Source organism: Typopeltis vanoorti, chromosome 25 (assembly GCF_054136105.1).
Source record: "Typopeltis vanoorti isolate ZY-2024b chromosome 25, IOZ_Tvanoo_1.0, whole genome shotgun sequence".
In the NCBI taxonomy this organism is placed as follows: Eukaryota; Metazoa; Arthropoda; class Arachnida; order Uropygi; family Thelyphonidae; genus Typopeltis; species Typopeltis vanoorti.
In genome coordinates, this window is record NC_143573.1 from 54916436 (window position 1) to 54932569 (window position 16134).

Here is a 16134-nt window from a genome sequence, read left to right on the forward strand (position 1 = left end):
AGCTGACTTCTATGGTGAGTTACAATGCATAAATATTTTTCTCACTATTGCTTTTTTTTTTTAAACCAACGTCATTAAAATCAGTTAATATTACAATAATCAATTTTACACTGAATAATATAAATTTATATATAAATAAATATTATAAATAAAATAAAATATTATTTATAAAATTATATATTATTTATGAAATATTATAAATAAATATGTATATTATAAAGTTATAAATAAATTAATTAAGTTAGATTAATTTTCTATTAATTTTCCCCTATTAAAAACTGCCTGGCATGTCAGCAAGTCGATTGATAAATTTTTGGCACGTGCTGCCACTCAGCAATCCAATTTGCAAATTTTTTGGCATGCGCACATATAAAGGTTCACCACCACTGTCCTAGGAGATATTCTGTTAAGATAAGAAGTAAACTCATTCAGTATTCTGAACCTAGTCAAATGATGATGACTGTAAATCAGTTTAAGGTGCAGTTGGATGAGTTTTGTGTGTGATAGTGTGTACCTCCCATGATGACTCCATGGAAGTCAGATGTTAATAATAATAATAAAACTATTCCTGGCCATATATATTCAGAGCAAATGAAAGGATAGCTAAAATTCTTCATAAATATGATCTTTAAAGATGCTAATTACTGACCTATCAGTATCTCTGGTGTGGTGGTGAAGATTTTAGAGAAGTTAGTAACAACTTGCATTGAGAAATGGGTAAACAGACAATCTATACTCTGCAAGGCGATAACAATGTTACAGCCGAGTTGGATAAACAGAATGGATACACTATGATAATGTTGGATTTTGATAAGGCATTTGATAGATACCAGATAAAAAGCTGTTGCATAACTGGATCATATGGGATTGCAATATAAATGCTTTCACTTAGATAGTGGATGGTTGACAGACATATCAAATAAGTGGTATAGTGTGGGTGTGAATCTGCCAGATTTAAGTTGACTTGTGGTGTTCCTCAAGGATCAGTCCTTGAGTCATTGTTGTTCAATCAATGCTACTGGTCAGTGGCGGCAGTAGAGTTTATGCCACCCGTTGCAAGACAAGCATTTGATGCTCCTTATCCTCCCTACATAAAATGAAAAAAAAAAAAATTTTTTTTTTTTTTTTGAAATGCCTTACCTATTAGAAGTGGGAAGAAATTTTCCAGTGTTTTTAAATTTTAATTTTATTTAAAATATTTTAATTTCACTTACATTACTACAATATTTTCACTGTTCATTATTTTCTGTGTTATTCACAATCTGCATGATTGTGAACGTGAGTGCAGATGAGGAACAAAATATTAAAAAAAAAAAAATACACCTGAAAATTTTGTATAAATTTATGAAAATTTGCTTCCCTGGTCAAATGCCCAGTTTGCCCATGCGGTAGCGCCGGCCCTGCTACTGGTATTCAAAATTCAGCTGGTTGGAAATTCATTGAAATGTTAGTAACTCACTAAATTTTTTTTCCCTGCGATGTTGCTTATGAATAATCATCAAAGTCCCTATTCTGACATTATGATAACTTTCTTAAGTGAGATAGAGAGAGAGAGCAAGAAACCTCTTTTTTCACAAGAATAATTTGTCGATGATGGTCCTGAGCTTCATGAGAATTTCATTTTACAGTAAGTTTAATACTTACCTTAACCACTCAAGTTCCTCTTCATAATTAATATCTAACAGTTTTGAAGCTAATATTTGATACTTTGGAGGCAGATTAACCATACAGGTATGTATATCACTTTGAAAGGTACGTCCCCACCTGAAAAAATATTTTCTCGTATTTTTAGTTAATAATTAAATATGTCTTAAATTAAGCATTTAAATAGTTTAAGAAGTTAACCAATCTGCTAAAGTAAACTTATGGTCAAATGGGTATTTAGCTGGATTGCACTGTTATATTAATTTCTAAATAACTGCAGACATTGCCAGCATTTGTGAAAAATAAATCAACATTAAATTTGTCATAATGATATCACAGCTCATTTTATTTTAGCAAAAGACTTTTTTTTTTTTTTTTTTTAAATCAATGGTTTGAATCCTGTGAGGATATAAGAACTTTTAAGATTTTTTATAAAAGCTTTTCAGTTTAAGATGAGTTAATTTAGCCCTGCAAGCAAATCAATCAGAAAACACACACAGTTGTTGTTGTTGTTTTCATAGTTGGTATTATTATTATTATTATTATTACAGTGTAGTCAAAAGACTTTGTGTTATAATGGGTTCAATTCTGTTTGACAATCCCATTGTAAGAAATGGACATTAGTCAGAAATCTCTCTATGCCTATTTTAACATAAATTATAACATAAAATTATTACTGTGTACAATACTGTAATAAATAATGAAACATGAGTATACAGTGCTTCTGTAAAGCACTGTATACTCATGTACTCATATGCTGCTTTACTAATTGCTTAGTTCATCAGTGGAAACTAGGTTATCAACAATAACTTCTAGGCACATCTTCAGGGGATGAGGTGAGAGCAAGAGTAAGCTTTAAAAAATTGTACATTACATTCAACCTAATGTGTACAGTCAGTTTGCCATATTTTTCCCCTTTTCTGTATACAGAATGATGCAATTGCATCTTGTCATTATGCCTATTTTGCTAAATCTTGACATGTTGAGGTCCATTTCCTCAAACAATTGAATTGCCTTATTAATGAAAGCAATTTTCCACTAGTTTTTTTTTTTTTCACTGTGTATTTTTATCCCCTTCTTTGTGGCAGGCTCAAATTCTTCTTCTTCTGCTTTTTCCCCCCCTCTTCTTCTTCTTCTGGAACTTTCTGTACTTTTAACTCTACAAGGTCTTCATTTGAAAGTTCTTTTTCCACAGCTTCCATCAACTGCTTTAAATCTTTGTTGTCAACCTCCAGCTGCAACTCTTTAGCTACTAGAACTATGTTATGACCAATTCTTGTAAAGCTTTGTCAAATCCTTCAGCAGCTTCTTTCAAGTTTCAGTTTTATCTCTCTTATTTCTGATTCTTCTGTTATTCATAAATAAATAAACCATTTCATTTTGGGATCTGTTACCAGTCCTACCCATGCCTCCTCCTATCTGTGCTTTTCCACATTTGCCCATGTCACTCTTTATTACCATTTACCCAATATACCTCCTCAGACTCAACTATTCTTCAGCACCCCAGGCCATCCCATTGCTGCGCCGACTATCCTCATATACACATTCACTGCTGCTGCAAATATCCACTCTCTTTGTGCCATGTTTCTCTGTCCACCTTTTTTTACCCATCTATTTGCATTCCTGTTTTCTTACACAAATTTTCTTCCCATTCACAAGCAATCCAACTATACCAGTTCCACTCTCCTGCTCGTTTGAACTGTCTCTTACATCTTCTGATCTCTTCTTCACATACCTCATTGCATTCCTTCAGACAACAGTCTCTCCAGTTGACTCACAATCCATTTAAAAGCAATACATCACTTTTATATAATTCCATCTGAGACTAAAATGCATCCCAAACATTAACAAACCTCCTTCAGACAACAGTCTCTCTAGTTGACTCACAATCTATTTAAATGTGATACATCACTTTTATATAATTCCATCTGAGACTCAAATACATCCCAAACATTAACAAACTGCATCTCTTTCTCCTCACTCAACTCCACAAACATATCATTTGTAATTCACAGTAAAGGAGCGTTTGAAGGAGGTAATGGCTGACTGTATACCTAGAGTCCGGATAGTAAATAACTATCCAGATAAAATAACTATAAAATAACTCAAGTAGGGGTTAAATGGATGAATAACACCATTAAGTTTGAGCTACATAAAAAGAAACAACTGTGGAGAGAATTTAAGGAGAAAGATGACCTGCAAGCACATGAACAGTATAAAGCACAGGCAAGAAGGGTAACGAGTGTGGTAAGAAAAGCAAAAGCAGATTATGAAAGGAAATTAGCCACAAAAGCTAAAGAGAATCCCCAACAGTTTTTTCGATATGCTGCAAGTAAAATAAAAAATGTATATGGCAGAATGATTTTAAGGAATGCTAATGTTAGGGAGGTAACTGAATCAGTTGGTATAGTGGAATTACTGAGCGATCACTTTGCAAGAGTATATCATCCAGGTGGTGATATTGCAGGAATGAAGGAACTTCTTCTGGTTCCCATCTGCCATACGGCCGCGGGAGGGTAGCTATATGCTACCATTTTAGGGAAAGATGATTATGAGCAAGGTGGTTTCCCGTTGCCTTCCTTGCCGTAAGTATTTATGACTGTAACCTGTGTGTTCACGGGGCCGGTTTGCCTGCTTGCGGGATGAAAAACCTCAGATAAACTGGCGGAAAAAACCCTGCGGCCCACACCCAAAACCGGCTAACTTGGCTATGGCTGAGGAAGATCCTTAAGCTCCCCACGTCTTGGATGGGAATCGAACCTAGGACACTCCTTCCCCAGGCATATGGTTGTGAAGCGCAAAACCACTAGGCTAACCGCGCGGACTAATGAAGGAACCAATAGCTTATACAGGTATTGAGGTGAATGAAATGGAGGTGAATAGTATATTACAAAACCTTAATGTGAATACATCTGTGGGATTGGATGATATACCAGCTCAGTCTTACGTGAAGCAGCTAAAGAATTGTCAGTGCCCTTGACCATTTTGTTCATTTTGAGTCTCGGGTCTGGGTTAGTTGCGAGGGGGTGGAAAGAGGGGGAAAATAGTTCCACTGCATAAAGGAGGTTCCAAGACTGCTGTTGCAAATTACTGACCGATTAGCATGTCAGGAATTGTTGTCAAGGTCTTGGAGAAAATAGTCAAGAGGAAAATACATCCCATTTCATCTATCCAATACAGGATTGGATAGATGAAAATGGGATGCTGTATGGGGGACAGCATGGTTTTGTGAAGGGTAGATCATGCCTCAGTAACTTGCTCATGTTTTATAACATAATGACATCTGAACTGGATAAGGGTAATGGGTTTATGGTGATACTGCTGGACCTTGCTAAGGCCTTTGACAGGATACCACATGGAATTCTAATCAGTAAACTGCAGCATATGGGGATGGATATAGGGTTCATGAGATGGATAGGAGGGTGGTTGATGGAGAGATATCAGAGAGTAGTTTATTCAGGAGTAGAGTCCAAAAGATGGCCTGTGACTAATGGTGTGCCACAGGGTTCTGTTCTTGGACCACTACTGTTTAATTTGTTCATTAACAATATAGGATAGGATCTGAGAGGAACTGTTCATTTTTTTGCTGATGATACAAAGTTGGGTAGAGCAATTGTGGGTGCACAGGATGTCAAAATTTTGCAGGATGATTTGGATAGATTGGAGGACTGGGCTAAGGAGAATGGATATCAATTTAATGTGGCAAAAGTGTAAGATTATGCATTTTGGGGTGAAAAGATTAGCAGCAGTATACCACATTGGTGGAACTGTACTCCAGGAGATTGATGAGGGCAGGGATTTGGGAGTGTTGGTGGATAGGGAGTTGAAGTTTAGGGGACACATTGCAAAAGTGGCTAAATCAGCTTATTAAATCACTTGGTTACTGAAGAATACTTTGACGAGCAGAGACAAGCAGGTTATTGTTCCTCTGTATCAAGCCTTGATAAGACCTCATCTTGACTACTGTGCCCAGATCTGGGAGCCAGGATTTCTTCTTGATAGGGAGGAGGTGGTGAGGATCCAGAGGCGAGTGACCAAGATGATAGCAGGTCTATGGAATGAACCTCATGAGAACAGGTTGAAGATTTGTGTGTTGCAGAAATTGGTTGATAGGCAGAAAAGAGGAGATATGATTGAGACATTCAAATTGCTGAAGGGTGTCTATAAGAAGAAGGAAGAGAACAGGATAATATTGATTTTTATAATCAGCTACAAAACATATATAATAAAATAAATAAAAATGATTACATAATTTTAGCAGGAGACTTAAATGCAAGAATTGGAAACACGAAAATTAATAATAATATAGGAATACATGGAGAACACACTCTAAACAGAAATGGTAAAAAATTGATTGATTTTGTAGTTTATAATAACCTAAAAATAATGAATTCCTTCTATAAACATAAAGACATACATAAATATACTTGGGCAGCAAGAGGATGGAAATCAATATTAGATTACTTCATATTAAATGAAAAGACATCAAAATTTTCACTAGATGTTAGAGTTCAAAGAGGATATGAAATAAGCAGTGACCCCTTCCTTGTTAAAATAAAATTAAGATTACCACCTAAATGGCTAAAAGTAACAAGAACAGAAAGAAAAATTGAAACTTTTGTTTATAAAACTAGACTATTGAATGACACAAATGTACAATGACTATATGAACAAAGAATTAACTAATATCTAGATAAAATAAAACAAAATGAAGAAATAGAAATAGAATGGCTTAATATAAAATCGATACTAAATGCAGCAGCAAATGAAAGCTTAGGAAAGACCAAAAAATTCAATAAAAGAAAAAAACTGAAGATCTGGGATGATACAATCAAAGAAATAATCAAAAAGAAAAAAGAAGCCTATCACAAATGGTTAAACAGTAAAAGATTAGAAGATGAAATAGAATATAAAAGAATAAGAGCCATAGCTAAAAGAGAAGTGAGAAAAAGACATAGAGAATCATGGAATAAATTTGTTTCTAATTTAGAACATGATTTATATAAGATTTTGAAACACCTAAATGCAGATACCAAAGAAAACATAAAATTAAACACTGAATTGAAATTAGAAGAATTTCTAAATTACTACACAGAACTGTGGACAGACAAATATTTTAAAAAAGACAACTGGCAAACAATTAACGAAAATGAAAAGGAAATAACTGAAGAAGAATTAGAAATCAGCCTGAACGAAACAAGAAACGGAAAATCACCTGGAGAAGATAAGCTAGGTTCAGAACTATATAAATACGCAGGAACAAGATTCAAAGAAAGACTCTTATTATTTTTAAATAAAATTTACTCAACTGGTATCCCCCCAATAGAATGGAAAAAAGCAATTGTGATTCCTATCTTTAAGAAAGCTAACAGAGATGACCCTAAAAACTATAGAGGTATCAGTATACTAAATTCCTGTTACAAAATATATAGCAGAATCTTAAATAACAAACTAATGAAATATTCTGAAAACTTTATTCTAGAGGTACAGAATGGATTTAGAAAAGGACGATCATGTATAGACCCAGCCTTTTGCCTAAAATTAATAATAGAGAAAAGAAGAGAATATAATTTAGAAACACATATTGCATTTATTGACTTTGAAAAAGCATTTGAGAAAGTTAAAAGAAACATATTATTTAACATATTAAAAGAAAGACAAATACCAAATAATATCCTAAAAGCTATCACAAGTATGTATGAAAATAATCAAATACAAATAAGATTAAATCACGAGCTATCATATACAAGAGAGATAAACCAAGGGGTCCGACAGGGATGTCCCCTCTCAGCAACTCTTTTTAATATCTACTTAAATGAAATAATAATAAAATGGAGTAAACATTTACATCAAGAATTAAACTTTCACCTACAGTTAACTTAAACACTCTTCTCTTTGCAGACGACCAAATAATAATTACAAATTCTGAAGAGAACTTAAAGAAAGCTATTTTAAATCTAAATGAGATATCCAAAGATTATGGTATGATAATATCAACGGAAAAATCAAAAACTATGGCCTTTAAAGGACAAGATCCAGCAAGAACTAAAATAGTAATAGATAACAAGATCTTAGAACAGGTGAATTCATTTAACTACCTAGGATGTATGATCACATATGAAAATGAAAAAGACATAAACGTAAAAATTGCAAAATATTTAAAAATAACAGGTGTAATTAACTCTATATTTAAACCAAACCTAGTTCAAAAACAAACCAGGCTAAAAGTATATAATACATTAGCCTTACCGGTCTTAATGTATGGAAGCGAAATCTGGGCAATAAAACAAAAAGACAAACAAAGATTAACAACAGCAGAAATGAAGTTTATGAGAAAAACTGCAAAGTATACTCTATTTGATCACAAAAGAAACGAAGATATTATGAAAGAATTAAACCAAGAACCAGTAATAGAAACAATTAAAAAATATAAACATAAATGGATGGAACACGTTCAAAGAATGAAAACAGAAAGATTACCAAAACAAGCCTTAAAGTACAACCCATTAGGAAAAAGAAAACCAGGACGTCCTCTTAAACGATTCAACGATGACGTCTAAGGCAGGAACAGGACATGCTAGGCCTAAATCCTTGATATGTATGATGATGATGTGTCTATAAGATTAATTCAGAGGATATTTTTCAGAGCAGGACTGGTGGTGGGAGGACTAGGAGCTATCCATGGAAACTGGGCAAGAGTATGGTTAGCAAGGGCGTTAAAACTAGGTTTTTTACTTGGAGAGTGGTGAATGAGTGGGATAAGCTGCCAGAGTCTGTTGTGCCATGACTGTGAATGAGTTCAAGGCAAAGTATGATAGATACTGTGTGGATGTTGAATAGTTGTTCTTGGCATGATGTTTAGGGCCTCCCTCGATGAGTCTAATGACTCCTTGGAGTTGCCAATAATAATAATAATAATAATTCTTGCTTGCTATATCACATTGTCATACCTTATTAACACACTCTAATATTTCCTGCAACACTGTTGGCTTTCACTCTCCTAAGATAAGAAATAGCCGAGTTGTTGAATAATTACTTTAGTGAGGTATATATTCCAGACAGGTCCACTAGCTCTCTGGATACTGAGAGAAAACTGCATGAAAAAATTTATAACTTCTTAATCAATATTGAAAGTTTATTTTTCACTTGGTCAGACTATAATAAATTTAGTTTAATCCATTGTACCACCTTACCTCAGTCCTGAAGATACTTTCAGGCGCAAACTTTGTTTGCACACACTTGGATAAAGGATTAAACTAAATTTATTATATTCTTAATCAATAGCTTAATGGACTGCTTAGGTCTAATGCTATGATCATTAAGTTTCTTCCTCTCTGTCATAAGCTTCATCTGTTCTTCCAGCTGTCTTATGTCTTTTGTTACCACATCTGTCCATCGTGTTCGAGGTCTGAGGTTGATGATGTAAAAGTATTAAAATTTTTACAAGAGAATGACCCAATTAATACATCAAGTGGAGTGAATGGGATATCAACATAGGCGCTGAAAGACGTACAAAACAGCTAGCAATGCCCTGACCTGGTTCTTTAGCTTGTTCATGGATTAGGAATTGTATCCATAGGTAGGTAGACTCGACATGGATCCTATAAAGACCATAATGGTTTTACTGAAGGTAGGTCTTAATTTAACAGTCTACTCATATTCTAGCCCTCAGGATGAGAGGAGAAAAATCCCATCACTGCAAACAAATAACACTAGCACAATATTGTTATTCTTTAAGAGATACTTGTACCATAGTTGTAGCACTAGATTACATATACACACAAAGAAAGAAATTAATAAACTTTTAAAAATTAAAAAAATTAATAAACTGCCAAATATTTCAACCTGAAATTTACAGGTCATTATCAGTGGCAGGAAGGCTAGTACTGCACAGTAGAACATCAAGAATGTTTTTTTTTTTTGAAAATAGTATGAGCTGTGTGATGGTGTATTCAATAGACTTCCACATGACAAACTGATAGTTAAATCGGAACAGATGGGATTGGATAGTAGATTAGTGTGTTGGATTGGAAATTGGCTGTTTGATAGGTATCATCAGGTTGTGTATGGGAGAGAGTGATATCCCAGAAGAGGAAAGGCACTAGTGGTGTGCCTTAGGGGTCTATTTTGGGACTATGTTGTTTAATCTGTATGTAAATAACATTAAAAAGAACTTAAATGGTGATATATAGTCGTTGTTTGCAGATGATGCAAAGTTGGGAAGAATTATGAGAAGTAGAACAGGTGTTGTAGGAGGCCACACCTGGCCTCCACAGATTCCTGGGCTGTAGATCAGGGCTCTGTGGAGACCAGGTGGTGTGGTAGCCTTATGAAGGTGCATTGTCTTGCTGAAAAAGGCAATGGTCAGTTCCATTCAAACACTACAAAGTAGGGTTGTTGCACCACAAAAAGCAGTTTGAGACCAAACCAGTAAAAAAAGGACCATACCATCAGACCTCTACCTCCAAATTTCATAGTTGAGGTTATGCATTCTGATGAGAGATGTTCACCGGGCATCTGCCACACCCATACCCATCCATCTGTTCGGTAGAGGGTATAGCATGATTCGTCACTCCATAACACAGCTTTCCAAGCTTCCATGTCTCATTATACATGCTCTTTGTACCACTGAAGACAATGCTGCATGTTGGTTTGGGTAATGTGAGATTTGTATATTGCAGTACTAGAATGGAAGCCCATATTGTGCCTACAGGAAGAATGATTCAAAATTCTCATTGATTGCTATGGTACACTTATGGAAAGTATGCCCTGTAGGATTCTGCAGGTCCTACATCTTATTAATGTGGGTGCCATGGTGTTTGTTCCTCACACTGTTATACTGTTATATGGAGTATATACTCTCTGTGCAAAAAACCTTCTCATCTCCCCTACCTGCATCCTTATTATGCAGCTTTCAGGATTGGCCTCGGTTCTCCCCATCTAGCTCCATTCTATGAAACACCTCATCACAGTCATCGCAGTAAATGGAGGTCCCACATCCTATTAAGGTGGGTGCCATGGCTGTTTGTTCCTCACTCTGTTGACTTCTTTTAAAGCAGTATATACTCTCTGTGCAAAAAAAACCTACTCCTACAGCTTTCAGGATTGGCCTCAGTTCTCCCCATCTACTGCCATTCTATGAAACACCTCATCTATATTAATCTGATAATAACTAAACCTTTACCAACTTATATGTCTCAATCATATCCTCTTCCTCCTTCTATCTGCTAGACTTTGCAAATTGCATTTCTTCAAACTGGTTTCATACTCAACATTCCAGAGACAAGAGACCACCTTAGTCAATCATCTCTGAATCATTTCAAATATTTCTTCATCCTTTCAAAAACCAGGTGTGTCTAAATCTATGCACAGTGATCCATATGTGGACTGATCAGAGTCTTAGACAATAGAACCATAACATTCTTATTTCTGGATGTGTGTGTCCTTGGCATCATTGCCTTAATCTACTCTGTTGTCTTCGCAGTTTTAGCAGTGTGTCACCATAATTTTAGGTCCTTATTACTCCTAAATCTCTAATATCTTCCACTTCTAAGATATTCCCCACTACTTTTATACTCCACATTCCATGTTTGTTTCCCAAATTTAAAAAACCTTACATTGTGCAACATTCAGCTGGTAATCCCACTCACTGTTCCATTACCCCAGTCTGTTCATTTCCCTCTGAAGAGCCACAAACATCTCGTCTCAACTCATCATCTGCAAAAAATTGCATATCACCATTCAAACTTTTCTCAATAACATAAGTTAAAAAAAATCAGCAGTCTCAAAACTGACCCCTTGGGGCACACCTCAAGTCAGACTTTCATGTTCTAAGATATCATTCCCCCATACAGCATGAGAGAATACAGCATTTTTACAGAATACAGCAATATAGCATGGAAGACTGTTGCATAAATTGGAGAATATGGGTTTGGATTATAAAATATTAGCATGGATAAGAGGATGGCTGACTGACAGATATTAAAAAGTGTTATTACAGGGGGGATGTGAGTCTGCAAGATTCTTATAACTAGTGGTGTACCACAAGGATCAGTCCTTGGTTCACTATTATTCAATCTGTACATTAATGACATTGGGAAGGATTTGATAGGTGATATGCAGCTATTTTCTGATGATGCAAAGAAGGTGGGGGGGGTTATCAGGAATGGTGATGATATACAGAACTTGCAGAATGATTTGAATAGGCTGGAATTTTGGGGATGGGAAAATGGATGTCATTAAATGCAAAGTCGGCCTGATTAGATATCCAATGTTGATTATGCTAGAAGAAACTGATGAGGCTAGGGATCTTTGAGTGTTAGCAGATAGGAAGTTGAAGTTCAGGGCTATGTAGCAAAGACTGCAAATACAACTCAAAAGATAACTGCAATGCTGAAATGATCTTTCAAATGTAAAAATAAGGATGTCATTTTGCTTCTTTATAAGGCCTTGATAAGACCTTATTTAGCCTATTGTGTGCAGGTCTGGTCTCCTGGTTTCCATTGTGATTATGATATATTGGAGAGAGTGCAAAGGAGAGTGTTAAAAATGATATCAGGATTGTGGAATACTGATTGTGAAGACAGATTGACAATTTGTAGACTGCAGACACTAGCAAACAGGAGAAAGAGAGGTGATATTATTTGAGACTACAAACGTCTGAAAGGATCATATAGGATTTCAGTTGATTAAATTTAATTTTAAGGAGGATGGAGAAAGGACAAAAGGGCATCCTTGGAAGCTGAGAATGAATGCTTCCAAGGAGAGAGTGAGGGCTAGATTTTTCTCTCATAGGGTGATGCGTGATTGGAATGGACTGCCATTGGACGTGCAAGAAGCGTGAATGAATTCAGTAATAAGTATGATTAGCTGGTGCATGTAGTATGTGGCCTCCCTCAATGAGTCCCTCACTCCTTGGAGGTCTCTCTTAATAATAATAATAATAATAATAATAATACACAATTTGCTGATAACTATCAGACAGCCAGTCTCCAATCTGGTGCACTAATCTGTTATCTAATCCCATCCATCCTAATTTAATTCCCAACTTATCACATGATAATATAGGTGTACCTTTGCGAAGTCTAAATATACTATTGCGTATGCATCTCTCTTGTCCGGTGCATGTCTCACCTTGTTATGATCAGCTGAAACAGTAACGTGAAGTAGTTTTCAGTATCTTGCCATGAGCAACTGGGGATAAAGGCAGTGAATCCGAGATCTATCTTATACAACACAGTTGGTTGTACCACTCTAGCACATTTGCTGTCTGCACCACCCTCTCAGGCAATGCATTCCATGCTTTTATACACTGTCCATGAAATAGCTACTTCTCGCCCTCTTATGCACCACATCCTTTCACAACTTCCAGAGACAGTCTCTTGTCCTCAATTCTTCTCTTCATTTTAGCAATTTAAAAATCTCCCTTCAATGTCACTTTCATATAAATGTCTTTTTTATCTTCTATTTGCCACACTGCAGATTTTGTTCTCTAGCCAAATATTTAAACCCGTAGATGCAACTTTAATATCAACATATCATGTGGTACTGTTTCAAATGCTCTTGCACAATATATAAAAATGACAGTATTGTATATGTCTTTCCCTCATCAACTTCTCTTGTTACTTTATTATAAAAGGCAACCAGATTACTAAAAAGAAGAGCACTCCTTAACAAATGCATGCTGATCTTCTCAAATAATATTACCGTCATATGCCCGATTCTGTATATAAGCTCTTGGTAATTTTCCAAAATCTTAATAGCCACAGAAGAATAAAAACTGGACTATAATATAATTTAATACCTTCATTCTACCCTTATGAAATGGCACTATTTTTCATTCCTTGCATACCCATCCAATTGCAACATTTTCATTAAACAGACAAGTCAATGATATAGAATTTCTTAACACATTCCCTTAAAACAAGTGGTAAAAACTCAAATCTCACGTTCTCTTTATTCATGCTCCCTTTCCTCCATCTTTCTCTCTAGGAATTAAAGTCTGTTTTTATCAATATGAGACACTCTAATAAAGTGATCATTAAACAGGTGTACTAAATCATCTGTATTGGTCACCAGCCACTTTCTCTGTCAAACAAGTTCATTTATCCACAATCCTTTCTGCTCCTGCTGTTCACATAATGAACAAATTCCTTTTGATTTCCCTTGAGGGATTTTTTTTTTTTTTTTGCATGGGTAATTCTTGTGGAATTTTCTTACTTATCCATTTTACTCTGAATTGCTGTTTTTTTCACTTGAGATATGCAATTTGCAAATGCTGCTAACAAATATTTCTTGTTAGAAATATTTACTTTCATACACTACTGATCTCTCTCTTCCTTCCCCTTTTCAAATTCTTCGATCCATTATGCTTTCCCAAGCTGGTTTCTAAATCTATTATAATTATCTGCCACAATAATTCCACATACATTTATTCCTCTTTATTACTTCTGTATGCCTATTTTTCCTCCAAGTTAGACGTGTTTAGCAACTCTCTCACCAAATGGGTGTAAGTATAACATCTCAGTGATGATGTGATCATATGATGCTATGATCAGCTCTTATGTTCTTTGTGTTCCCTGCACCATATGCTGCCTAAGACTTATGCTGCTTTTGAATCCCAAAAATTCAGTTCTCTTATTGCTGTATGCTGTTTCATCTGCCCATAACCTGAAAGGGCACAATTCACAGTTTATCATCAGGCTAGAAGAGGAGAGAATGGAAACAGTAGGAGAGATGGAACCAGAGAGACATATGGGAATGCTAGAAGAGGAGAGAATGGAAACAGCAAGAGAGACGGAATGAGAGAGACGTGTGGGAGTGCTAGAGGAGGAGAGATGGAATGAGAAATAGGCATGGGAGTGCTAGAAGAGGAGAGATGGAATGAGAAATAGGCATGAGAGTGCTAGAAGAGGAGAGAATGGAAACAGCAGGAGAGACAGAATGAGAGAGAGGTATGGGAGTGCTAGAAGAGGAGAGAATGGAAACAGCAGGAGAGACGGAATGAGAGAGAGAGGTATGGGAATGCTAGAAGACGAGAGGATGGAAACAGTAGTAGGAGAGACAGAATGAGAGAGGGATATGGAAGTGCTAGAAGTGGAGAAAATGGAAACAGTAGGAGAGAGGGAATGAGAGAGATGTATGGGAGTGCTAGAAGAGGAGAGAATGGAAACAGTAGAAGAGAGAGGTATGGGAATGAAAGAAGAGGAGAGAATGGAAACAATAGGAGCGAGGGAATGGTAAGAGGTATAATGTATGGCGACTCAATGATCCGTGGAATTTCTAAAATTCTTGAGGGACAAATGTCTTAGGCAACATGTAATAGAGGGAACCAGGGGTTCAAGAGTCTTGGATTTGGTTATAGCATCAGAAGATTTGATAATAACTGAGGTGACATCTCTCCCACCAGTTGGAAATGTGACCATATGGTTTTGACTTGGTAAATGAATAGACATACAGGAGTATCAAAGAGATGCGAATGTATGCGGAATTATAAGGCAGGTGATTATAATAGTCTAAGACGTCAATTTGGGGAAGTTTCATGGAGGGAAGAATTGGAAGGCCGGGATATTATTAGTGCGTGGGAAATTGTTAAAGAATATTTGTAAGCAGCAGTGGTAAGTTGTATACCACGAGTGAAGAAGAGGACACAATTTGGACTAAAATGGATGACAAACAATATTAAACAGGAATTGCATGTGAAAAAGAAGCTATGGAAGAGATATAAGGAGACAGGTGAAGAGAAGATGCATGAAGAATATAAGACACAGGCTAGAAGAATGACTAGTATGGTAAGGGAGGCGACACTGGAATATGAGAGCAGATTGGCCTTAAGATCCAAAGAAAATCCTAGGGAAGTTTTTAGTTATGTGGCCAGTAGGAGGAGAAATGATGTGGAAGAATGATATTGTGGGATAAAAATGGGAATAGAGTGACTGATGCAGAGGACATAGTGGAATTGTTCGATGAACACTTTATTGGAGTATTTTATCCTGGAGAAGTCAGTTTTAATACTAGAGGGATAGGGCAGGTTCGAGGTTTAGAGGTACAGCAGGAGAGTGTGTTTCAAATACTCAGTCATCTGGATATCAGTAAAGCTGTGGAACTGGATGGTATTTCACCACGAGTTCTGAGAGAATGTGCTAGGGAACTGACAGTGCCTTTGACCTGGCTTTTCAATGAAAATCTAGCTGCAGGAAAGGTGCCCATGGAATGGAAGGAAGGTAAGATAGTGCCATTGCATAAGGATGGTAGCAGACTGGAAGTGTCTAATTATAGGCCAGTTTGTGTGTCATCAGTAGTTGTTAAGATCTTGGAGAAAGTAGTGAGGGACGGTATACAGCATTGGGCAGATGAGGGTAATGTTATCTGTTGAGAGTCAACATGGATTTGTGAAGGGGCACACTTGTTTTAGTAACATGCTAGCCTTTTATAATAAAGTTACAAGAGCATTAAATGAGGGAAAGGCATATACTGCCATTTTCTTAGACT

The 16134-nt window shown here is 36.1% G+C and overlaps 1 protein-coding gene across 1 annotated transcript in view; it reads right to left on the reverse strand.

The window, feature by feature from the left end:
- LOC150092755 (choline/ethanolamine kinase-like) overlaps positions 1-16134 on the reverse strand; it is a 188496-nt gene that overhangs the window by 122920 nt on the left and 49442 nt on the right. The window contains exon 4 of the mRNA XM_090414392.1: positions 1645-1764. Within this exon, the coding sequence (XP_090270518.1) occupies positions 1645-1764 (120 nt within the window). The remainder of the gene's footprint in view (positions 1-1644; positions 1765-16134) is intronic.